Consider the following 26927-nt stretch of genomic DNA (forward strand, 5'->3'; position numbering starts at 1 on the left):
TTTGATTCACACGTGTGAAACTTGACAATGGTTTGGCAGTGATTTGAAGCAAGTTTTATAAAGGACAGTTAAGCAGCCTTGGTTAAAAGCTACAAACCTTGTCTTCTGCACTCAAGGCAATCCACAGGGCCCATATCAGTGTGATGTGTAATCTTCTATTTGTTGTTCATGTTAAGCAGTGAATTCTCAGGTTGGTGCAGCAAGTTTTTATGGTCACTCTGCATTCCAAATGTAGCACCACCAAGTCAAGATTTGGAAGAAACCACTAACCTTTGCCTTGCTTTCTGGAACTGCAGTAATCACAGCCTGTGCATGGTGCCAAAAGCAGCAGGTTGGAGATTCTAGGTTACAAACTGTTAGTTCATGGAAATGGTTAAAGTGCAGTTTAATGCTGCTGGTGCTGCTGCTAAGCAGGAATGTGATCATGCATATCAAGCACGGATCTGCTGAGCATTGAAATCTGATAAGTGTATCAAGAATGGATCACTTCTGAACTTAATCTTCCTTCATGAAATGCTTGCAATTGAAACTGGAGATTCCATATTTCATTACAGGGCTACAGAAATAATGCAGGTGGAAACAGTCTTTATTATATCTGTTCTGTGGGTACTCTGGCTTAGGCAGTGGAGCTGTCCTTGATAGTTTACCTGGGGAAAACACAGAAGGAATAAATGTTATTTTGGTTCAGTAAATGCCACCTTACCTTAAATGGTTTATATGAACAATATCTTGATGCCTGGGAAAAATTCAGGTTTGACAGGGCCGGCAGGTAGAAGATGAGTCAGGAGATGACATTTTTGAGGTTTGTTTTAAATTAGGGTATGGCAGAAGTGGTAGTCCTGTATCACAGCAGGCAGGAAGAGGTAAAGTCACCCCTCCTGTGTTAGGAAATCCTCCAGGTGTGAAATGAAGCTTGAAGGATGCCAACATTTTCAGTGTTTAGAAAGAAAAACCCTCCCAGTAACTGAGTACAGGGACCAACAACATCAGAAGTATATCACAGAGGTATTATCTTATGATGATTTCTGGCTTCCTTTTGCAAGAAAAGTCAGAACCGTAATACCAGTAACTCATCTGCTTGGGGCTATGCTTTCATTATATTAATTTTCTCTTAGTAGCTTAATGGGAATGTTTCCTAAAAGTCAGCAGAATCACACGGATTGTTACTCTTAGGTTATCAAGTTCTGAAGTGTTTGAGAAGTGAAAAAAACCAACGCATAAAACCAGGATAAAGATGCATGCATTTATTTGGCTAATAGAATGAGTGACAAGCTAAAGGTACAGCTGAGGTTTGTATAACAATGTGCCTCAAATCTATTTTGAAATGTTGTTGTTCTAATAGAGTTTATCCTAAATGTCAAAATTGAGCAATCAGATGCATCAGGTTCCTCAAAATATGGTTTTAGTGGCATTATCTAAGAGGTGGCTGTACCTAAGCAGTCACTTTCCAGAGAGCAGTAGCTGTAAATGAGCTGTTCTAGTGGGCTACTTTCTGGATCATCAAGGCTACATCACCCAATTCAAGGGTTTTCTCCAGTGCAATGGTGGTTTTGTTGTTATCAGTGTGAAAGTGTGGAGTTTGCTTCTGGTCTTTAAGTTGTGTATGTGGGGAAAAAAAAAGAAGGCTGTTTACACAGTGCCAGATTCTATTATTTCTTCTTAAACAGCTGTACCTTCTCCTCCTAAAGCAGTTTATGCTGCCTTTTGCCTTCTGTCACTATACTGGCTGTCAGCCTTCTCATCATTGATTGGCTTCTGTAATTATTCATAAGAAAATATATTTTCCTCTTGTCAGCTGCAAGCTCATATGTCTTAGATTTGTGTATTATTAAAGGAAACCATGAATGTGCTTTCAAACTGCAACACATGTCTATGAGGGCAGTCTGTAGCCACCAGTGTCACCATTGGGATTCAGATCACAAATACCAGGGTTTTTGCATCACTGCAGCAAGTTCATGGCTGACATCACACGGCTGCAAAGGGGCTGTTCTGGAGCCATGTTACAGCATGGGTGGGAGCCCGCAGCTGACAGTGTCACAATCTCTCTTACATCAGTGCTGCCAGTGGGTGTTGTGGTGGTTGCAGACATTTGGTTTTGAATAGACAGCCAAAATCTGGGCTTTGCTGGTTTAAATTTAAAAAAAATAAAAATTCAAAGTGTGTGGGGAACACATGCAGGTCTCTGATGACAAAAAGCAGATTTTTATTAACAAAATTTTGTATCAAAGCCCAGTCTAGAGTGTCTGCCTTTGTCTTAGTTAATTGGAATGAGGGGATTAGTGGACTGATCCCATCAGCATCTCATAATGAGCTGGAGTTCACCAGCACCCAGCTGGTCTGAGTGCCAGCAACAGTAGAGCTGCAGCTCCCTCTCTTTGTAGTGTAGGTAGTGGGTACCCCATATGTTGAACAGTGCATCTTTGTCCATCACTGATTGTCCTTTGGAGACAAAATTTGTATTACAGCTGGAGTTAAAAATGGGTGAACACAGACCTGCTAATGTTTGATGTGAGAGGAATGTTCGTCTTTGAGCAGGAGGAGTTTGTATTTAATGCCAAATTATGCAATTTGAAGCACAGTGTATCTCTAGTCACATTTAACATTGGATTTGCTGGCTTTCTCCAGAGAATCCTTATTAAGATGGAAAAGGTCAGTGGTCTGACTCTGCTCTGAGATTTCATTTTGTATCTGTACTGTTGGCTTTTTTATCTTTCAAAAGAGCTTAGTTCCAAAGAATGCTTCCCCTTTGCCAAAATTCCACATGATCTTGCCTTCAAGGAAACACATCCATTTTTAGTAAACTAGGAGAGCCTTTATTTAAAAAGAAGATTTCTGGTAACAGTGATTTTAACCCATGAAATGTGGGCACAAATGAGTTAATCCTAGTTCCAATTATAACAGCTATATTTCACTCATATGATTATTCATAGTGAAATTCAGTATTTGTGCTTTTACGGGGGAATTAATAATTTGTTTTTTCCATTTTAAGGTATGAGAAGCAGCAAGGGTGTTCACCTACATAAGAAAATAACCTGTATTGCATTGATTACTTCTTGCTTGTTAAAAAAGAAATAATACCTCATTACAACATCTGTTATTTTCTCCAAGAAGTAGAAATCTTTGCAAAAATTTTAGTTTACACAATAATTTGTACTATAATACCTTTCTGTTTTCAGGTTGTTGAAGTTATTTCATGTATACAGTAGCAGAAGAATATGACCAAAACAAGTCTTAATTGGCAGGATATTAGTTGGGTATTTTAAATAAAATACCGTAGTTCTTTCCTTTGCCTCACTTACACTTTCTCTTTTGAGAAAAACAGCAGCTAGTGCTGTGCTGCTGAGCAGCAAATATGTGACTATATAACCACTCACTGGAATGCTTTTGTTATCTTCTCATTTTTTGAGAGGCTGTGCCTCTCCTTCAGGTGTTTTGAGGAACGTGATGGGGGAGAGGATGGAATTGCTGAATTGTTTCATGCAGTGACTGCTGTACTCTGCCCTATTTCTGGTCACATTTAGGGTCTACTTGGCAGAGGATTCCAGAGAAATTGAACAAAATAAAAGATGTCATTGAATCTTAGGGGTGCTGTGTTCTGGACTTTGGGAAATTTAAATACTTATTCAAGGTTTAGGAGGGACAAAGCAAGGATCACAAATAACCAAAAGCAGTTCTTGAATTTGCAGATTCAGAATTCACACAGTATTTTATCATATGTTGTTTCTGTCTAATTCTCAACTCAGTTCTCAACTCTTGTTTTAGCTTACTTGTTCTTTTCCTACTGCTTGCCTGTTTTTATGGTCCTGGCCAGCCCTCCCTCTTGACTCCATTTGGCCACATGAAATCACGGGTGCTCTGTATAAGACAGCATTCTCATGGCCATCATGAGTCAAAATGCTCTAAACTTTTTAATCAAACTTGCAACTGGTTAGACCCATTTTGAATGATTTAAGAGACTATAATGCAGCATCAAAACTCAGCTGATTTAATCTGTTTTTCAGTGAATGTCTACTGCTGAATAGGAATGCCAAGTTTTAAAAATCACTGTAGATTGAGAGAAGACTGGAAAAACTTATTCATTGGTGCTAACCAGCTTTCGTGTCTTTTTCCTATCACACTCTGAGCTCATTTGTTGCTTAAAAGAATGTATTTTCATTTCTTCATACCTAGTGTTATTTTTGCAGGGAATTATTTCTGTAGCAATACTCAGTCATAGTTTAGAGCATGTGGAGTTCTTGACTAATTCATACCTTATGGTCTGCACAGTGTGTGAAAAATAGTTTTTAGATGTTCTTTGGTAAGGTACAGTAAAGCAAAAAGCAAATGAGAATTCTCCTGTTTGTTGTTAAACCCTTTCCAAAACAGAGTAGAAAGAAACTTTTTGTCACTTTTGTCAGAAAATAGGGCTTACTACTTGGGATGCCTGTTTCTCTGTTAAAATGGGTAGAATTCAAACTGCTTTTGGCAGCACAGCTGTGTGAAGGAGGGATAAAGCTGTGAGCTGAATGATGCTCCTATGTTGTGAGAGAAGTGGTGGAATTCAGAAACTTTAACACCTTATACATGAACCAGTGTTGTAATAATTCTTTAAATAGATGGTTAAACATCCAGTCAATGTGGGAAATTAGTGTTTTTTCTAAATTACTATTGCTTGTTTCTTGTCTTCTCTGAAATAATCTGTGTTTTTCTCTCTTTCTTGCATGGTAACATACAATTTTATTGTGAAACCTCTCAGCAAGTCATGTGGATGCTAGATAATTCCAGTGTAGGTAGCTGCACTTGGTAGATATGTTTCAGGATACATGACTTATGTTGGGACAGTATGATTGAAAACCTCTCTTCTCCTGTTATGTTTTACAAAATGTTGGCACACAGAGATCCCACTAGGAATGTCAAATTTTGGATACCATATTGTAGCACAGTACTAAAACTCTCCTCTAAATCTGCTGCAGCTCTGCAACTTGGAGGGGAGGGCTGGAGTAATTTTCACTAAATCGTTAATTAGAATTGAATGATGGAAGTAAAGCAGAAGGGACTTGGGGACATTACTAGAGCACTCTGGGAGATGGCTAGTGCAAAATAAGCATCTATTGCATAAATTCTTGGAAGTGTATGCTGTGTTCTGCAGGATACATACAATTACTTTGTCAACTCCTTTCTTACGTACAGATTCTTGAGCAGGTTCTGATCAGTCCAATTAATTTGCTGCTTCCACTTAAGCTGGAGTTCAGCGAGTGCTTTAAAATGCCAAGAATAGTCTCTGCCACCAAAATAGGGATTTTCAGCCTGCACCAACAATTTTCCCTGGTTCTGGCATAGGGTTTGTGGGAGAGGTGATCAGAAAACTGCTGTATTTCCGATCAGTTTCTCTCACACACTGGCAATGTAAAGCACCTGGGACAAGCTGTAGAGGTAGGAAAATTCTGCTTTGGCAGTAGCCAGAAGTAGGATCCATCACAATGATATTCCTTTGCATTGATGCATTCATCTGATGTTTTATTTGGATTAGTAAATGGTAAGATCAGGATGTTCATGGAGCCTGTCTTTAGCAATCAGTAAGTGCAAGTTTTTCTTTGCTCTTAGAAGAAAAGGAAAACAAAGGGAAAACGTTTTCTTTTTCACAAAAGTAGAAAAGTAGGGCAAAGACCTCAACTGCTTTCTGTCATAAAATAATACAACTATTCTAGATATGCAATGCAAACTTATTGCTGACTTCTATCAGTCAGCAGTTTTAACTCCCACTAAGATAGCTGTCAGAAACATTCATTTAAAGTGCTGAATTTTCAAAATCAGGTTTGGACAAGTTGAAGCTGAGGTCATGTTGATATCAGCTGGAAAGGAGCACTTGGTGTTTGTATAGTACTTGGTATTGGGGAGGGAGGGTGATTTTTAATTTATTTGTTTTTAAAAATTTTACTGGTGAACAGACAAGGGGTTTCATTATGTTCCCCATTAACTTTTTGTATTGGTGGATTAGAAGTTTCCATGCCTTTCATGCTTTCTTAACTGTGTGCACCCTGCTGAATTTGATATCCATCATAGCCCCTGCTGTAGTGAGCTTTTGTCATACCTGGAGGTTGGGTAATGCTTCTATCAGAATTCAGAGCTGGGTCTGTCAGGAAGTGGGGTCTGTAGGTGTGTGTCTGTTGGAAATGCCCTTTGGAATTTATAAGCAGCAGCTTTCCTTGACTTTTAAAGAAAACAGTACCCTCTGCAACTGCAATATTTATCACAGTGCAGCTTGTGAAGGAGAGTAATGTGGATATTTTATTGGTAATTTGAACTGTCCAAGGAAAAATATTGATTCTTTAAGTATTAACATTTGGTAAGTGTTTTGGTTAAACTTCTTTAACCAAAACAACCTTGCCATGCAAGAAACATAGTGAAGTTCTAAGGCAGCTTTACTGAATCTTTCTTTTCCCCCTCGCTTCAGACTTGTCGCGGAACAGACTGTCGGAGCTTCCAGCAGAAGCCTGCCACTTCGTCTCCCTCGAGACTCTTAATCTGTACCAGAACTGCATTCGATATATCCCAGAGGCTGTTTTGAACTTACAGTCTCTAACATTTCTGAATATCAGGTAACAGTTGTCTTACCAATTTTGCTTTAGCATGAGGAAAGCTTTTGCACTCAGCTCAAACATACTCCTTTGTGACAGAGCATCAGAGCCTGGCCACTTATCAGAGCACCTGAAGGGACACAAACACCTCACATTGCTCCACACTGAGTTGAAAAGCCTCTGATCAGCCTTGATACTTGATATTCAGAGTTTGTTCACACATAGATAAAACAAATAATGAAGAACAGCCTCATGGAACCACTTTTGTAGTAATTACATAAAAATGGATTTGATTATCTAAATGGAGTGTTCTTTTTGAATGTGTCTTTTATTGCATGAATATTTTTCATTACACTTATGATTATTTCATTTTCTTTCTGTCCAAAAGTCGAAACCAGCTTTCAACATTGCCAGTACACCTCTGTAGTCTACCACTAAAAGTTTTGATAGCAAGTAATAATAAGCTGGTTTCAATACCTGAAGAAATTGGACAGCTCAGACAGCTGACAGAGCTTGTGAGTATACACTTGATTTCCAGCTATTACTGTTCTGCTCTTGGCTTAAGGATGATCTGCCACAGTGTCTCTGTGTTTGGTTTTGTATAGAAGTGTTAGAAAAGAGTTTTAAATACCCTGGGATTTTAGAAGAATTTTCTGTGAGGGAAAAATGCACTGGAGAACAACTGGTCCATGTCAATTTAAATGTCTTCCCTATTCTAGAAAGGAAGGCCTGATGGAATTAGAGTGTTTGCTATGTTTGTTTCTGACAGAAAGATTTTATGCAGCAAATTGTGCTGTCTGATATGCTATGGAATAGCTTGAAATAAATGTCTAGATCTGAATGCTTAGTCTTTTAAAGCTTTTATTTCCCTTTGTGTTTAAAATGAGAACAATGCTTCATGTCAGCAGTGAGACTGAATGAATATACGTATCTGAGGTGTTATATAAATAGCTGGTTTTTCTTTCAGTCCCTAAATACACCTGCATATTTTAGTCATCAGAGACTTAGAGAGTGATAACTCATTCTTTGCTCTTTGTAGGATGTGAGCTGTAATGAAATACAGACAATACCTCCACAGATTGGCAATTTGGAGTCCTTGCGAGACCTAAATGTCAGAAGAAATAATTTGGTGCGTTTACCTGAAGGTGAGAAAACAGCTCTCCACTATAACAGCAGAAAATTCAAACACTCTTCTGTTTTCAGTCCCTTTTTCTTCCTCTGAGAGCCAGAAACAGCTTAATTGTTTTGTGAAACACATATTTTTGTACCCTTGCTTTTTCTTGCACTCTTTTAATCTTCTGAATTGTATATTTGTTTTCTATCTCCAGAGCTTGCTGAGTTGCCTTTGATTCGATTAGATTTCTCCTGCAATAAAATAACAACAATACCAGTTTGTTATAGGAACCTCAGACATCTTCAGACCATCATGTTAGAAAACAACCCTCTCCAGTCCCCCCCTGCACAGGTAAACTGCAGCTACAAAATCAGATTACTAGTTCAGCTAACAAGGGCACTAAGTTATAAATTGAAGGATTATATTACATATTTGTTATTCAAGAACAAGCAAACTTTAAATACATTCTATTGTCTACAAGTGTTAAATATATAGCACAGCTTGAGAAATCCCTTTCTTCTCTTTACTGTATTAATAGTCCCATTACAAAATTTAAAAAATGGAATATTACAAAAAATTTCACTAATGTTAGCTTGAATATTTCTGCTTTCAGCATAGGAGAAAGGAAACTGTTAGGCAAGACTAATTTTCTGTCATTCAAATGTCAAAATTTTGACTGAGGCCTCAGTGCTGCAGTTTACTGATCCACTTTGCAGCAGAGTACTCAAATTGGTCTTTGAGCTAGAAACTGCAATATTGTTAATGACTAATTTGATTTTCAGTGTGCGTATACGAGCCCCTGAGTATTACAGGTTCTACTGTGAGCTGCTGCATCAGAGTCAAGAGGGGCACTTGCTGAAACTTGTAGTTTCAGTAGGGTTTTGCTTTCCTTGTGAAAGCAGAGACAGCTGTTACTGTCTTCATTGACTATAAATTTGAGGGGGCTTTGGCAGTCTGCCACTGCCATTCAAATATGGGCATGGGTGGGATGCATCTGTTCTGATGCCAAGGGTATAAATTCTGGTACTTGTAAATGCTCATGTCTTGTTTGCATGATGAAATTTCAGCATCCAGCTGACAGAGTTGCTTGCAGACCAGATGTACATGGAGGACAGCTTCCATTTTTCTACCACAGGCATCCCTGATGCTCCACTATAGCTGTTCCTCTAAAATGCAGTGATAGTAGAATAAAAGATACATTGGTTGATGTAAATGTGGTTATTTATTAGTGTTCCTAATTGCATCTTAGATGTCTGTAGTGTACTTTGAAAATATATTGTCAAATTATACTTACTTAATTTTTAATTTTTTTTTTAAGATATGTATAAAAGGAAAAATTCATATATTTAAATACCTGAACATAGAAGCATGCAAGATAGCTCCAGACTTGCCTGACTATGATAGGAGACCCATGGGATTTGGATCATGGTAAGTTTTTCACAAGCCACATTCCCAGTTTTAATGGCATCCAGGAAAATTTTGTCAGTCCACCATGAGTTTATTTTAAAAAACAGATCAAGGATTGTTCTTTGGCAAGTGCATTAAGGAGGCTTTGAAAAATATTGTTTATGGTATTTCATGATGCATTCTAGTAAGGTACCAATGTGTAAGAACTGAGAACTGGTTCAGGAGATGACCTGGGCAGTGTCACGGGAAAGGCAGTATTTCCAGGCAAGGCACAAGAGCTTTGTGTTTGTTATCTTCAAAGGTGACCAATAGAAATGAGGTATCAATCAGTCCACCTAGACTTTTGTTGCTGGTTTATCTGATCGACTTTGGTGTAATACCATGAAGGTTGAGAGTCTGAATGGTAGAAACTCTTGAAGTTTAAGGAAGTCTGTATCATGCTGTCAGCTCACATTTGTTCAAACATTTTTAGTAGCAAGACTGTTGACACTGCTAAAAAAGCAAGATGCTCTGAAACATCATGGCAGGACAACTGTTTAACCAGAGTGAATCTCTATGCTTCAGTCCTTTTCTAAACATAAGTTATGTGGAATTTATCTTGTAGCAAGTTTTGTTCAGCTGCAGCAAGCCAGTCTCGTTTGCAGCAGTGAAAGTCAGAGCAGCTGAGGTTGGTGCTGGAGGGAATGACATTAAGAGGAGGCAGAACTGTTGGAGCTGTGTAGCAGTTATTGGCAGACTGGCATAGTCTGGAGCTAAAAGGTTTAAAATACCTCACAGGTGAACTAGTGTAGTGAATATTCTGGGACTTGGGCAACTGTTCTTGCTTACAGGAGGAAAAGATACATGTTTTAGTATGGCAGCAAGTATTGCCTTTCACTGTTGGTCTTAGCAGGCATTTGGTTTCTCATCCTTTGATTTCAAGCCTTACACAGCTTCCTGTAAGCTGCAGTTGCCCCAAAATGGTCTGATCTCTCCAAATGCCTACTGGTTGTTCCTTGTGGCTTGTTGGTCAGGGAGGAATAAAAATCTCAAGTCTCAGCTGATTTTAGGATGGCTGCTGTGTGATTATAAACGTGTAAAGGTGTGTAGCATTGGATAGGTGGGTTTAGTTGTGAGAACTGAGAAGACACATAGCAGCTTTCTTGTTAAAAAGGAGAAGTCCTGGGCACAGTGTTTATGTATTTTTGAGCTTCCAGTTAACTTTAGTGTTAGATGTAAGGCTTTTCGAATTCTTTGAAAAGAAGGGGGGCTAAAAGAAAATTTGTATCAAAACACTTCTTCATTTTTGAGTTCCTTAATTTACAGTAATTGTTCAATTTACAACAAGGTGCTCAGGAGATGCTGAAAATATTGATTTATTTAAAATGGAATTCTACTGCAGATGGATCTTTCTTTGACCCGTTTTAAAAATATATGTAAGTTCTATGAACTGTTAGTATAATTATGGTTCTGTTGTCGGTTATTCACATTCAAATAGCTCTTTAACTACATTGGATGACTTCATAGTCATTAATTTTTCTTCTTACCCAGAAGAAGGGAGTTGTTTTTTTCTTTGGCTCTTTTTCTTTCTGATGGTTTATTATGCAGATGATCTTTCTGTTCAAATACAGGGCCATAAAAGTGAATTTGAGTTAATCAAAACTCATGCAGATTCAAGAGCTTGTCTTTTAGTCTACATCTGCATAGAAACAGATGCATAGCTTAATGTGTCTCATCTGTAGCCTCCATCCCTCCTGGTACTTCTTTGCTATTTCATGTCTATCTGAAAACTAAAATAGGCCTTGATAGTAGTCTGTCAGTCTTCTATTAAGATAGTAATAATAATAATAAAATTTGAAAATAAGTATTTCCTGAGTATTTTAGAGAGAGCAGCAACTTGAGAGCAATGCCAGTGAGAAAATGATCTGCAATTTAGTTACGATGGGGTGAAGCAATTAGCTTCCTGAAATTCATTCTTCCTTGTGCATTATGTAGTAATTGCTGCTGCAGTTCTCCCTGGGGCATCAAGTGCCAATAGGACAGTTGAACCATTGTGAAATGCCATCTGCAGAGGATCAGACAAGTCCCATTGTCTCTTTACTGTAGCTATCTGCAGCAGTTGCCAGAGTTGACATCTGTGATGGCTATACTGCTGAATTACATACTTTCTAAGCCCAGAAATGTAAAGAGCTGTATGCCTGTTTGGTTATTTGTATTGTAACACTGGGCACATGTCTAATGCCTTTGTCTAGACATGTCATTGACAAAGCTCTGTAAATGAAAACTGTACTCCTACAGTTATTACATTATGATATATCTGAAATACTGTTCAGCTTACTGCAATTTCTTGTGTAATTATGACACAGAAGACATTTATGTAATACATGCTGCAAACTTTTAGTAGAAGTAGTATATTCTGTATTCTTTGTGATTTTGTATATATTTATGCTTATTTATGTAAAAGTTTGTTTGACAGTGGTCTTCAACCAAAAGATACAAGTAGTAGAAAATGAAAGTTTGACTTGCTAAACGAAGAAATATGAGACCAGTTTGCAGTTTGCTTTGTCATAATTTCTTTTAGGAAACGTTTGAAGGGTGGATCTATCCTTTGAATCAGCTTAGCTCTGAAGGCCAGGCAGTGGCAGGTGACAGCTGAGTGACAAGGACAAGGAGCTGTCAGCACGTCTCCTGCTCTATTGTAGCAAGTGCAATGTGAGGTTTTCAGACATGCTGAGCTTGTGAACTGCAGGTGTGCCTGATGGCTTATTCTGCTGCTGTTCTGGAATGCTGAGAAGCTTTTGGTGGTGTTTCTATCACAGTAACTGAAACTCTGTGTTTGACAGCCACGAGGAGCTTTATTCCAGTCGTCCATATGGCGCACTCGATTCTGGCTTCAATAGTGTGGACAGTGGAGACAAAAGATGGTCAGGGAATGAAGTAAGTGTTACAGCTTTATTTTTGTTGAGTGCAGTATTGTACAGTAAAGAAAACAAAATTTATGCATCTGGAAGCACATTCCATAGGTAACATGCATGTGCTGGTGTGCAGGTTGCCTCAAGCCAATATGACTTGTTTTATTGGAGAAAAAACAAGGTTAATTTTATATGGGACAGACCCCAAGTTGGAAGTATTAACATAAATGTATAAAACAGTGCATGAGAGGTTAATTACTGGAGCATAAAAAATGAGAAAAATAGGGTTTCTTATTTTAAAAATTTGGTAACACTATCATATTACAATGATGAGTCAAGCGATAAATCTGAACATGAAAATTTAGCTTTGGAAATCAGCTGGAAATTTTGTCTTCTTCCTTTGTTTAAAACGTTAAAATCTGTTTGCTATTTACAAATTGGAAAATAGGATCTCTTAGCAAAAAGGTTGTCAATTATTATTGCCAGGAAGAAGTTCCCTTTTCCTCTTGGAGCAACTAGAAAATAGCCAAGACCTAAAGTGTCACAGTGAGCTATACACCATACTTGCACTTCTAGCTTGATTTTAGAGAAGGTGCTAGGATTTTCCATCCTGGGATGTTTTCAGTCACGTGCAGATACTGCAATCAAAACTGTAGGTAGCTGGTTTCTAAAGAAAGTTCAACTACATGTTTTTTTAAAACAATACATTATAGCTGCTTTTTGATTTAAATTAGTGTTTTGTGGTTGTAAAACAGGGCAATTGAAATACAAATCAAGGACAAATCAAGAATTAGTAGATTAGAAAATTATGTTTTTGAAGAAAAATGTTTCCAGGCTTCACTGTTTGTTTTCCAAAGCCAACAGATGAGTTCTCAGATCTCCCATTACGTGTGGCAGAGTTCACCAAAGAGCAGAGACTGAGAAGAGAAAGTCAGTACCAAGAAAACAGAGGGAGTGCAGTTGTAATTAATGGTGGAGGTAAGTAGTGACCTTTGGCTAACTGTATTTATTGTCATCATTATTAAAGTTCTAGATTGTTTCCTACAGATTGTTAGAAGAGGAAAAAAGCCAGAAAGGTCTAAGTGGAATAACACGAAAACAGTGTTTTGAAAACTGTAAAAATACTGTTGTTTTAAGGATGTTAAAGGCAAAATCAGATAGCAGAATTGGTATTTTCTTGAAAACTTTGTCAGCTTTTGCCTATGTCCTATGTTAAAGTCTCAACTGCTTCAAATGGTATTTTTGAATATTGAATTTGGAATATTGAAAACTTGAACACCAAGTGCATGGTGTTTTGCTGTTTGAGCTTCTGGCGAAAATTTACTGCAGTTGTAAATTGCCAGTGCTCTGTGCCAACTGCTCTCAGAACAAGATGAGCAATTTTGTCAGGGAGTCTTACATTTCCGACTGGTACTAGTGTTTCATTCCAGTTTTAGATTTTAATCCAAACTTTAATATCATCCAGGAGGGCCTGGTGTTTGTGAGTGGCAGTGCTTTGTTTTGCTTTCTCAGTTGGTGTCGTGCAGTCTCACAGGATCACCTTTGTAGTTGTTCAAGAGGTGATTGTGCTTTCCATGTTTCTTGATCTCCAGTCCTCTTTCATTTTAACTTCCAGAAATCTGCTGCTACCAGTGTCTCCTTTTGTTTATATGCCTTATTTTAACAATCTTTCAGGTTTGTTTTTCCATTTCTTCTTCTCCGTTGTTTTGCAATACTTATTATTAAATCTCATCTGCACATACTTTGATTGATTCTTCTTCTTTGTCAGCTGCTACCTGTTTTTCCTTTCCTTCCTGATGGCTACAGTTCATTTTTTCTACATGTTGCTCTTCTTAGCTACATCTAATTTTCTATGCCCAGCTCCCACTTTTTCTTCTCTCTTCCCTCCGCCTCCCCATCTTTATCCATCTTCTTTTCTTGGTCTTAGTCTTCTGTGCCACAATTTTTTGTTTTCTTTGCCACATTCTAGAAATATCTGAAACTTTGTCGTTAACTCACACTCTTTCACACATTAATGGGAAAAAAATTGAGTTCAAACAGTTAAATTCTGGCAGTTAGAAGAATTGAAGACATGGTTTCATGGGGAGCGTTGGGCAGCCTTAATAACAGGTAGTGCTGCCAGTTCTGCCTCCAAGACTAACTTTATTTTGTTCTTTGGCTTTTGTACACTAGGGATTTCAAAATGCCTAGCAGACTTTTAAGCTGGAGCATGATCAATTCATGAGTAGGTGTATCAGAGAGGGGCACAAACTGTAGCATGTGGCTGTCGGACATCCAGATGCTTTGCAGTTTTGTGTTCCTAACACAAAACTCTACTATCTTTCAACTTTTTCTGTATTATTGTTGTTATAATCATCATCATCATTTAATAAGCAAGCCTAGGAAGAAGGGAAGTTTGGGTTTTTTGGGCTTTTTTAAGATTTGAAACTGAGATGGAAATTTAGTGAAGCCACAGTATATAGGAATGTAGTTTTGGATGGTTGTAGTAGCAGAGGGGGTGGCTTTGGCAGTAACAGTTGCTAGATTGTGTGGCGAGGCAAAGACAAGTCTGTTGTAGACAAGCAGGAAAGGGGCGGGGGAGTAAAGAAGAATGTCTACTAGAGTCTGGAGCAAGTTTGAGGAGAGTTCTAAGAAAAAATAAGGCTCTAGTGCTCTGAAAGGGAACTTATACTTTTCCCTGCATCCCCAGTGCACTATTTTTCATCAGGGGCGTTTGCTTAGTGTCATGACTTAGAATCCTGGGGCAGAATGTGAAAAAGCAGTGACAAGTGAAAAATTTGCCCTACATAGTATCTCCCACACAAAGAAAAATCAATACCAGCCAAACTGTGCTGTTTCTTGCTCTCATTTCAGTGATTCCTAATTTCATTTTTCATTCTTCTTTTAAAATAAAATTGTAGGTGTGTTACATTGTTTTAGAGGAATTTTGTTATTTTCTGTAGTGTTGCTCATTATTTCCACATACACTTCTTATATTTATTGTATTTGAATCCAGATAACTTAGATGTGCTGTTCTCTATTCTGTTGTAGTAGTAATAGTAGTTGAAGGATCTGCCATATCCATTCTGATTTTTCTGACAGACAACCAAGAGAAATTATTCCAAAAATATACACAGGTCATTGTACAGTCTTGATATTAGCTGAAATATTTTGATATATAGTTTTCGGTTCTGAAATGGAAATCACAGTATTTACTTTTTCAGTCGCTGCAAAAGTATTTGCAGCCAACAGTCTAAAACTACGTGCCTGATACATGTTTTAAAAGGCAGAAATGTTACAGTTATTTCAAAATTTGTTGATCTAATGTTAGTGGGCCTGGCAAAATCCAAGAGCTTTCAGACTGGGCTTTCCCAGATGGCAGAAAAAGCAGGGCCTTCGTTCCTGACCATGCTGCATTGGTGGGTTTTGTTCTGTCTCATGGGTTATCTGATTGTGGGTGTTTTCTCTGTGTATGTTTGTCAAGTGGAACACGATCTCGATCAGATCGACTACATTGACAGCTGTGCCACAGAGGAGGAGGAGGAGGAGGTGAGGCAGCCCAAGTGCCAGGACTCAGACAGCCTCAGCTCCCAGTTCATGGCGTACATCGACCAGCGGCGCATCTCCAATGAGGTGGTGCTTCCTTGTGTTCATTCGAGTCACACACCCAGCAAAGCCCTTGGGAAAACTCTTCCCTCTTAAGTCATTTGGATGTTACACTTCTGGAGAGTCCTCAGAAACTGAACCTATAGAAACAGATTTTAGCCAGATTTTATCCTTCTGTGTTCTGTAGTCTTAATTAATACCTATGTACCCACTTACACAGTTCAGTGCCTCACTGTACAGACTATATGAATAACTTGTCTGAAAAAATCTTTGTGGCTGCTCTGCTTAAACAGTAACTATGGTGCTGTGATTCATATGTATCCTTTCAAAGTTCTGTGTGTTTTGAAGCAGAAAGATACTTGCTATTTGAAGAAAGAAAGAAAAAAAAAGTGAATCTTTAGCTTTTATAACTGTGTTTAAAATCAGTCACACAGATATGAAAGATGCATTCATTTTGCAAAGCTCATAAATTCAGTGTCAGATCACAGAAGCTGAAGCATAGACACAAGAGCAAAACTTAGTTCTAAGGAAACTGTAGGCAATGCAACCCAAAGACTCCTTGCTGTAGACAGGGAAAAGGCATTGGTCAGCATCACAACAGCTATTCCTTGGGGTCTGTCTAGTCATAAAAACTAAATTGCTTTTAGCTGAAGGAGTAGTTTCTCTAAAAAGACAGTCCAAAATTCTCTACTGCTTAGGAAGGCTGACTGCAATATACCAGCAGGCATGAGTGAAAATTGGCATGTTAATCTTGAAAAGTTTCTATTTTCTTATATTAATGGGTGTAAGTGGAAGTTTTTCAGTAACACCAAAGGCAGTATGTCTCTGTTCCCAATAGGATAAATTATTTCATTGCTCAAATTAAACCTAAAGTGTTCTTATTAATCCCATGTTTTGCTTTCTTAGTTCTTCTGGGACCTGTCTTTAGAACGTCATAAAAGACCACCAGCTCTGTATTTCTGAGAATCCAGTCTTCAGTGCTCTACACTCATAGATTTAAATTCCAAAGAACGTATTTACATTTCAATACAAATTTTATAGCTACATGAACTTCTCTGCATGATTCTTAATCCTGGAGGTTTTAAACTCCTCAAGTTATGAGCAGGCATATTTAATCTTGAAACTATTATTTATTTCATTTGGAGAAATAAATATGAATGAGCTTGCTTGGTTGGAAATTAACATCCCTGACTTGTGTTTTGTGCTTTGTTGTCAGATGTTTTAAATACCAGTAGTTACAGATGTAGCTCTACAAAGAGATTTTTTGGCATTAATGTGCAGTTTTCTGAATAAATTGCTAGCTTAGCCTTTTGTGTTATTTTTGCTCAGAGTTCACCAGTAAAGCCTGTATCCATCAGAGAATGTCAGAGAACAGAGGATACAAGACGACATTTACACCAAAACAGGTAAGAATTACTGTGGCAACAATAATTTTATCCAGAATTTCATTATGAATGTGGAGCATGTATTTACTGAACATGTTTAGAAAATGGCATTGTTATCTGTTGCTTTACCAGAAGTGTGTATGGCACTTTTTTTATAAGTTATTGCTCCAAATTAGGAATTGGAATTCTAATAATTGCAGTGAGCAAAAGGCAAAACTGTTCTATGCCAGTGCTTGACTTAAAATCAGTTGGTTAAAGAAATCTGCATAATTAAAGTGCATATTTTTAAGCTGACTTAATATCTACTTTTTGTGATTTAATTTGTGGTTTGATTTAATAGTTGATCTAAGCTGTAGTGCATAGAGGACCAAAGGAATAAAGGTATTTGCAGGAAGGCTAGAGATACTATAGAGTGTCTGATGTGCCATGAGGACACATTCTTGGTTGACTCCTGCTGGTTTTGGTATTGTGAAAGATTAATTTATTTTAAAAAGTACCTATCGGCCATAATCATGAGCCTACATCAGCAGAAGGGATAGAATGGAAATCAATTCTGAAAACAAGTTTCTTATTTTGATGAAGTATGCGCATGCTCCTTAATTATTACTCCTTAATGATTACTTTAATGATTATTGGAGAGAATGCTTATTTGTAAAATAAAGGTCAGAATTGGACAGAGTATCAGTGAGGGGTGGCTAGGTTTCTGAAAAGAATTTGGGATGTCTAGTTAAAAAAAAATAAGATAAGCAAACAAAAGATAAAAAACAAGCAAATTCTTGCAAATTAAAATCGATAGAAGCTTTATTATACTACTGAAGCATTTCAGTATTCTGCGGAGTGAAAGTGAATTTGTAGGGACTCCACAGAAAACCAGCCCTGTTCCAAGTTGTACTCAGAATGTTTGGGGGGCAGGGGAATGGTGGAAAAGACAACTGCTAGACCTAAGTATGTCATTACTTATGCTGTCAGTAGAAACCAATTTTTAATGGATTCTAAAATGCTATTGAAAGAGCAAATGAAACCAAGATTAGTGTGTAAATTTTTCCAGAGTTTTGGCAACATTTTTATAGGCATTCTGAAATGTGCAGAAAATGTGCAGATACAGTAGCTGTACTGATAAAAGGGAAAGTAACTATTCCAGCATATGTCAGCAGTCCTTATCCTGTCCACAAGTCAGATATAAAGTGGTATAGCAATTTTGCCATGTTCTCCCCCAAAAAACTGAGTGCTCTTAGTTTGAAAATTTGATTTTTTGCTTGTTTGTTTACTTTTTTTATTCGAACTTTTGTAGTCAACATGGAATTAATTAAACTTTCCAAACACTGGTTTCTGTGATAAATCTGAAGGAAATGGGAGAAGGCTGTTAGCTGGGAAGAGCTGCTGTTTACATAGACAGATGTTAATGATAAAGGAAGTTGTAGCTCAGTAAGCTATCCAGTGATTTCAAAATTTAACTTAAGGATAGCAGCAGATCTCCACGCAGAAGTAGTTAATCAGCAATCTGAATGAATTGTGGCTTACTATTCTGCAGCAGAGTGAAATTATTAAGGCACTAAAACCAGATCATGTTGTTATTGCCTTCAGAATTGTTTAAAAACAGCCATATGACAATGAGTAATTTTTTGTATTTTAAGCTTGTATTAGTTAAATATTTTAAGCTTGTATTAGTTAAATATTTTAGTATTATATTAGTTAAATATTCTGTAGCAACCACAAGCTGTAAAGTGCTTCCACAAATGCCTTGGCAGCAAGCCTCTTCTGTTTTTGTTTGTTTGTGGTTTTTTTGTTCGTGTTTTTTTGGGGTTTTTTTTGTTTGTTTGGTGGGTTTTTTGTTTATTTGTTTGTTTTTTGTTTTGTGGTTTTTTGGTTTGTTTTTGTTTTTTTTTTCTTTAGCATGCTGGAGCCATTAAAACTCTGAAAGTTGGATATAACACAGACTTCATCTCAGGAGTACTTATATTAGTTGGTTCATTTAAATCAATACAGTTTATGCCTCTGGACAGACTGTGGTTCATTCCTGATGCAACAAAGCTGTGTGTACTCTGCTCTGAACACTCCTTGGCACTGAGCTGAACCCAGTCCTGTCTGTTCAAAACAGTTCTAAGTAATGAGTTTGTCATGTGGTTCAGTGCTAATTTAAGAAACAGAAGAGACCTGTAACATCTGGGTCTTCCACATCTCATCTCCATGAGGAAAAGGCCCTAAGTGTTCACACAGCCAGCTGGACTGACATTTTTTGGGAAAGCTTGGTTAAGTGAGTCTGTGTTCCATGGCTGCCCCAGGAGCAAAGGTTGCAGAGTTTGGGCTGTCAAGATTAAGCTCCTTGATTTCCATCAACTTTGTTTCTAGGCAGCAACATGTCAGGGTACATGCTGCAGGCTGTGGACCTTGAGAGCTGTTTCAGTGCTAACAGCTGCCTTCTGGCAAAGAACTGACTGCAAAATTTCTCTCTTACTATTGATATGATGGATAAGAACCAGATAGGTTCTTGTTTACTTTGTGTCTTTGAGGGCTTGTGTCACTCTGATTGGTGACGTGAGCAGATTTGTGCTGAAAATACCAAAGGGTCCTGATGTTTAAAATAATTCTGCTATTTTCAGAGCAGAATAAGGCCTGCAATAACCAAAATACTGTCTTAAAAAAGAGCATCTGTTTTTGTGTATTTTAAAATCATCGTTAATTCAGCAAGTTATGTTTAATTACTAACTGCAGTTGTTATCTGACTTGGTATGACAATATGATTTCTTTAGTCTAAATTTCACTTTTGTGATTATTTGAAGCTAATTGTTTAGGCATTTATCTCACAAAACCAGTTGTAATCTAGAGTAGAATTAATTTGACAGTAGTCTATATGCATCAGTGGCCAAATCCCCTTCCACCTGGTGTCTTACCTGCAGGGATACAGATGAATTACGAAGACCTGAAACTCTAAATTTGATGCAGGACAGAGAGCATCACCCAGTACTAAGGAGTTATGTGGACAGGACAGAGAGGTAGGGAGAAAGAAATTGAGTATTTCTGCTGATTAATTTTATTATTTTCCCCTCCCTCAAATAACCATACTATGCTGTTGTTCCTCTATATGAGGATCATGTGAAAAATTCCTGGTTTGGTTACTCTTAGAGAATGGGTATAAAGTACTGAGTATCTCAATGTAGTAGGCCAAGTGTACAATCTTACTGGTACATCTCGTGCTGTGAAAAAATGTTACTACAATTCAGGAGAAGAAATAGAAATAGAAATGATGTCACAAAATCTGTCATTCACAGTGAATCAAATCATCATCACAGCTGTTAGTAGACAGTTACTCTTCTGATTTCATCAGATACTTGTGTGTCACTGACAATTTATGTATGCAGAATTTTTAGATTTAAGATGAAAAGTCTACTTACTCTCTGTTTTTGCATTTGTCAGACCCCTGCCTGATTCACCTTATTTTCTCTCGCTGTCAAGTCACCACAGCCAGGTAACACATAGAATTTGAATTGTTTTCAACGAGTTTGATGTAAAACCAAACTGATGTTGCTCATAAGGTGTGGACTGTTTCTCCATAAACCACCTGCAGCTCTGGCTTCACAGCCTGATGCCCGTTTGATTGCAGGTGCCCAGCACAGACTCGGAGCTGCACCGCCGGCACATCGAGCGCACGCGGCGGGAGGCCCAGCTGGCAGCCCTCCAGTACGAGGAGGAGAGGATGAGAACGAAGCAGATTCAGAGAGAAGCTGTCCTTGACTTTGTTAAGGTGCCTCCTTTCAGTACCTACTTCATACTTTATCTTTTCTAAATCCCTTTATTATAACTAATTGTCATGGTAATTACTGGTTTTTTGTTATGCTCCCGGCACTTTATAAAGAATTTAGACAAACAGCATTGAAGTTTGTTAAGTGTTGGTGCTGTAGCTTAACACAGGCAAAGCTAGACCTGGGGAGGAAGATGGAAGATTTACCCAAAATGTGATTGTTGTAAAGAATTCTGATTTTTGCATCTTTCACCTCATACTTTCAATTTTAATTTTATCTGAAAAGGAATAGAGGCAGTTTAATTTTGAAGACAAATTTGGCAGGGAGGAAATAATCATACACACAAAAATATAATGCTGCCTGATCTATTTTGCCTTTTTGTGACAATAAAAGAAGTTAGTTCTGGGTAAAGCATGGATGCAGATCTATGGTACATCAGGCACTCACTCTGAACACTGTGTCTTTGCTGTCTCTATCTCTGCACTTATGTCTTCTACTTAACATGCCAGTTTATTTCTATGATAGTTGATTTAAATTTGTTTTACTGTTTGCTGCTCTGGTCACTTACACGAATCTTACCATCACAAATTTAAGAAATGTTTCAGTTAATATTTATTTTGGATTTAGAGTGGTCTGCAGAGAGGCAAAGCATGGTTTATTGCATATATTTAATGTATAAAGTTAGTTTAGAAAAAGGGTCTTAGCTGCCTGAAACTAGGCTTTTCATTAGCGACAACTATTTTTAGGCCCCTGGCACTATTTTGTAGTAAAGGTGCTTATTAAAAATTCAGCTCAGTCTTTTAGTTAAAGATTAAGCTTATAAGATTCATGTTGTTCATTGATGAGTCTCTTGGGGTTTTTGGTTTGGATTTGATTTTTGGGTATTTTTCTTCTGTTTCCTTTGTTGTTCATGACCACTTTATTCTCAGCAGTTAAATTCCTCCCCTGAGTTGTATTTTGGGTTTATGATGTATCTTTTATATGCATGATTTTAAATTTTTGTTTGTTTGAATGTGGAATAAAGGCTGATTTTTTACTAATATCAGGGAAGTTTCAGCTCAGTGAACCCAGTGCATGTTCCGTTTAAAAAACTGAGACCTCTTTTTTAAAACACTTTTAAGTTATGCTGCTTTGTTGTGAGCTTTTGTTTCTCTGTGGCATTATTTTAAGTTTTGTTTTTTCCTTCTCTGTGTAGCAAAAAGCCTCCTTAAGTCCTCAGAAACAAAGTCCAATGGATAGTGAGGTAAGAGTCCAATAAGAGCATTAGTAAGGATGTCAGTGCTTAAATTCCTAGTTCTCCATCAGAGTTATTTTCCTCATTGTGGAAAATACCTCAAAACTGGATTATAGCATAGTTTTTTTACGTTAACCTTTGGGTTGGGGTTTTTTTAACAGGCTCAGTCTAGTATTTTCTTCTGTTCATGTAGATTGCCTGTCCAAGTGTGTTGTTTTATTGGTTTTTGTATGTTTTCCTGTGTTCTCTGCAGAAATTACATTTAATATTCTATTCTAACCTGCTCCTTGTGAGCAGTACAGTTTATATTCTAACAGGAGTATTCAGTCAAGTTACAGTGTTATAGTCATCCTTCACAAATCAGTTTTCTCCCAGTTTCCTCTTACTAGATCACCAGTTATCCCAGAAATATTAACCTTTAGAATTTTGAGGGCTGTCAGAAAAAGGAATAAATATTTTTTAAAGGTTTTTTCTACCGTGGATTTCAATAATGTAGTATTTATAATCAAAACCAGATTATTCACTTAGTAATGTTAATCAGATCAGAACTTTTAATATTGTAACAAATATGATAGTTCTTTAGCAGTGTTTTCCAACTAACTCTTTTGGTTAGAAAATTACCAAAAGTGGGCTAATTGAAATAGTTTTTTGCTCCTTTTTCTTCTTAATGTTTTTCTGTTCTTAATTTATTCTTTTAAAATGTCCTTTGTTCTACCAAAGTCAGCACTGTGAATGCAGTGTTCTGTATTTGCTTGACACAACACAGAAAGCAGAATAATTTATGCCTTAAGTAATACAACTGCACTGTAATTCCTGGGTCATGGGGCTGTGTATTCCTACAGAGTTACAGATACTTCATGGATTATTTTAAAGGGCTCACAGTGCTGTAAGCAAGCAGTACATGTTCCAGAATGTCTGTCTGTTCACATACCGTGTGTTTCTGACATTGTGTGTGTTTCTGACATTGCTCCATCTCTCCCACCTCCCAGTGTCCCTTTCCATCCAGAAGGTCTCAGCATACTGATGATAGTGCCTTGTTAGTGGTAAGATCCTGCACGTAATGGCCTTTTCTGTGGCAGATTCTAGAGCATAGAAATGACAACATGTTATGATTGTCTCAGATTAGACCAACTGTTTTAGAGCTAATCTAAATAGCATAAAACATGGCTGGCTCCTTTGAAAAGTAGCTTAGCTGTGAACTATGATGTTAGGAATATGTTGACACTTTTGCTGTCAAACATTTGCTAATAATACCATGATGTTTTTCCGCAAAATAATTAAAGCTTATATTTTGTTTGAGAGCAGAAGAAAAAATACTGATATCATAAAGAACAGTTTCTAAAATGAAGAATTCACCTCTAGTTGTTCTGATTTGATTTCTTTGCCATTCAGCTTGATTCCTAATTGATGTGCTCTTCAGTGTAAAGGAAGCAATTTTATGCTTAGTACAGCCTTCTGCTTTAACTTATCTGTGTCCTGCACATGGGGGTTAGAAACACTTGGCACGCCAGAAGTGTTGTACTTATGAATGCTACAAATCATTAAATACTCCTCATGCAGTTGTATTGTTTATTAGTGCAAATGTCTTAAAAATAATATATTTTGAACACTTATCAAAAACAAAAACAAGTGTGCACATATTTCATGTTTTATGCTATTTCATCCTTTGTGGCATCTTAGCAATGTAGCATGACTAAAAAATCTAATTAATGTCATAATCTAATTAATGTCTAGAAAATTAAAAATACACTTGATTTGCCTGCTGTTGCATGACTGCATGCCTAGAATTTATTTTCTTGATTTATATGCTTCCATTATCTGTCTAAATTTTCTTTAGGCAGTGCTCTTGGTTAGAGTGTCTCTCTTCTGAACATGTTGGTCAAGATATTTACTGTGTCTTTATTCAGACTTGTTGGGTTTTCTGTTTTTGTAAGACTAGCACATTGTGGGTGAGAAAGAAAGCTTAAAATGTTAAAGAGAAATTTAATAATCATGTGGCTGTTTTGAGAAATCACTATCAATGAGCGTATTAAAGTGTGCTTTCATAGTTAGGTCATAAAAAGCATGAGAACAGCAGTACTTTGGGTTGAGGTGATTCTCTGTTGACAGTCAATTTGTCTTTGGAACATATCTCAAAGACACCTGTAGGAGCCCCAGTTCTGTTAGATTTTGTGATCACATTACTTTTGTTGTAAATTAAGATATAGAATTTTCAGAAACTACATTGAAACCAGCTCCCATTGCTATTTATTTCCTTTCTTGTCTTTAACCAAGTTACATCCTTTTACTTCACAAAAAGAGTGACCAGACTGGCAGGGAAGGATTGAAAGCAATAATTTCTCTGTTCATTTTTCTTCTGATTCCTCACATTTTTCAGCAGCGCTAAATTATAATAGTATATTAAATGCTGGGGCTTCTGATCTGTAGCTCTCTTCTGTGGTGGAAATCCACACTGTGCCTAATGATCACATATGCCAGGGCAGCTGTTTCTGGCAATTACTGTAACTGAAACATTAGGCCTATACTGGCTCATGAATTTGTACCATCTTTTGTTTACACAAATGTATTTTACATGGTAAAAACTTGTTCAACATCAAGAAAATGGTCATCGGTTTGCATTAAAAAAATTTTAAGAGTTTACATTGCTTTTACCTTTTTATATTCTATTGCATTTCATTTGACATTTTCCCTATCCTTTTGGGCTTGAAATTTAGCTAGGTCTAATTCTGAGGACATAAGGACAAGTTTTTAAAAGTACTAAATCTAATTTGTAGTTAGAAAGCAAATGAACTTTAATTTTACTACTTCGCTCTTCTGGCATTGTTACTGCTTTAACAAAAAATTTCATTGTGAATCTCCTTTTTAAAATCTTCGATATTTCTTTTGGTCATCTTTTTGTTGTCTTTAATCACTAATTAAAATTAAAATGTATTCTTGTTGCACAGATTACTCTGACCATTTCCTTCTGTTTATAAACAATGTCAGGACAGTTGAAGTCCCAGAATGGTTGCCCATACCATTGTGAATGTTAATGGTTCCGTTTAGTTGTCGTTGCTGCTGCATACCTGTGATTTGAAGTGGAGTCTGGCTGTAGAACTTCATTGCACACTGTGGTGGATTTCTTTGGGTTGACCTGTGATAGATAACCAGACTAAAATGTTGTTGAAGAAGTGAAATAAAAGAAAATAAAAGTTTTATGTTAGTCAGAACCTCTTGCTGTTCTGACAAGGATAGTTCCATTTGTTACAGCGGAGATTACTTTTAGAGCTGGTATCAGCTTTCAGACTTGGCTAATGACTTGGCTTCAGCCTTCATTGCTTCTAAATCTCATTTTTCTCCAAATAGTTTCTTGTTTTCTCCTATACTGTCCCTTATAGTGTTAGTACTGTCAAAGGGGGAAAGAACCCCAAACCATCCTCTCTAACTGCTGCTCAGTTTCTCTGTTGTGAAGCCCACAAGGTACTTCAGAAGCATCAGGCAGCTGCTGTGACCTCTTCCTCTCACAACCTTTGTGTCATTGCTGCCTTATGCTCCCTTCCTTGTGTTGTTTTCTCGTTGTGTTCTCAAATGTGGCCTGAGTATGTCATCTTACTGTTAGCACATAGGATCTCTGAAACATTTGAAGTTAAGACTGCATTTAAGTTAAGCACCAGAGTGTTGCAAATAATAATGGTATGGGTAAAGTAAGCAGGACTTGACTTATGCAGACTTGTATGCTGGAGTTTTCTCTCAGACCATTGGCATTCATTTGTGTATTCAAATGTTTAATAACCGAATTCTCTTAAAATATCCTTATTTGGTTCATGCAGAGTTCTGGTTGGGCTCTCCTTTGGCACTGCCTGTATCTGCCGTTGTTTCTGGCTCAGGGAAATTTTTGTAACTTCAGTGCTAGACCTAAAGACTGTGTGCAGCATGTACAGAGGGTGGTCTAAGTCTGAGCTGCAGCATCTTGGCTCCTTTAGTGTTGTGGCTGCCTTTTCTCACAGTTGTTCTTCGCATCACTTCTTCCTTTCTTCCCTCTCTTTCTTTCCTTACTGTCCCTGACAGAATGGCTTTGAGCCTCTCTTTGTGTTTGAGATTGACAATAACACCAATACCATTAAAAGGAGGCCAGGCACTCGCAAACAGGTGAAGAGCATGCGGTGTGTTGGTGTTGTGAATGTCCCTTCCTGTGCTGTGCTGTGTCCCCTCCCTCTGCCCACTGCTGGGTGTGTGCATAGTGACCGCTTCTTGCTAGTCTGTGTCAAGCTTGCCCTGCTCCTTTCATACAGGAAAAAGCAGATGCCTTGATGTTACAGAGCACCTAGTTCTGGTTTGTTTCAATGTTCTCATGTGCTACCTAATGTGTTGTCCAAGTCAAGTGATATTTGAAACTCTTAAAAAATAAAAAAAAACAAACACTATTTTGGCTCTGCCCTGCTCTGGAGAAAGAGGCAATCTTGAGGATCAGCTGTAAATCTGTACAGGGCCTAAAAACTTTTGTGTTTAAGGCTTGTCCTGAGTATAAGCCTTCCCTTCTAGTCCTTCTGGCTGTACTGTTCTGGAATGGCAGAAAAGTTGCAAATGCTTTTAAAACTAACTCCCAAATGTGTCTTTCACTACCTGTAGAGTTTCTAGGTGTCATTTGATGTTCTTTCCTGTGCTGAACTGTCACTTTGCTGTTTGAATGCTGTTTCAGAAAGCATAGTGAGCCATTCAGTCCTCAAATGTTAAAGTTCTCATCGTGCTTTCAGTGAGACGCAGGATTTGGCCCTCTAGATCCACCTGTCAGTGACAGATGGGCATAACTACAGCCCCTGTTCTATAAACAGGAAAAGTTATTTATTTGGCTAGTTTTGATATTGGTCATAATTGAAATGTGACTGCACTTTATTTGTGGCAACGCTGTAAATCCTGGCACTGACATCTTCCCCAAGAGTGAGATTTTACTTGCAGAATCTCATTTACTTTGTGTGTAATCACAAGGACCAGTTGTTAGTGTTTGTGGCAGATACAAAGTGTGTATTACTGAACC

General features: G+C 37.5%; 1 protein-coding gene across 6 annotated transcripts in view; it reads left to right on the top strand.

The window, feature by feature from the left end:
- LRCH3 (leucine rich repeats and calponin homology domain containing 3) overlaps nt 1-26927 on the top strand; it is a 57901-nt gene that overhangs the window by 17769 nt on the left and 13205 nt on the right. For 2 of the 6 annotated variants that reach the window (XM_077785701.1, XM_077785703.1), the window contains exons 2-15: nt 6434-6578; nt 6946-7072; nt 7597-7702; nt 7886-8022; nt 8990-9099; nt 11901-11994; nt 12827-12947; nt 15433-15581; nt 16884-16960; nt 19837-19932; nt 20354-20405; nt 20541-20681; nt 21875-21922; nt 22903-22956. In XM_077785701.1, coding sequence (XP_077641827.1) covers nt 6434-6578; nt 6946-7072; nt 7597-7702; nt 7886-8022; nt 8990-9099; nt 11901-11994; nt 12827-12947; nt 15433-15581; nt 16884-16960; nt 19837-19932; nt 20354-20405; nt 20541-20681; nt 21875-21922; nt 22903-22956 — 1457 coding nt within the window. Of the gene's footprint in view, nt 1-6433; nt 6579-6945; nt 7073-7596; nt 7703-7885; nt 8023-8989; nt 9100-11900; nt 11995-12826; nt 12948-15432; nt 15582-16883; nt 16961-19836; nt 19933-20353; nt 20406-20540; nt 20682-21874; nt 21923-22902; nt 22957-25960; nt 26042-26927 lie in introns of all 6 variants that reach the window. The other 4 variants (XM_077785702.1, XM_077785704.1, XM_021544481.2 and 1 more) reach the window with 3 other exon arrangements.

This window comes from Lonchura striata, chromosome 10 (assembly GCF_046129695.1).
Source record: "Lonchura striata isolate bLonStr1 chromosome 10, bLonStr1.mat, whole genome shotgun sequence".
NCBI lineage: Eukaryota > Metazoa > Chordata > Aves > Passeriformes > Estrildidae > Lonchura > Lonchura striata.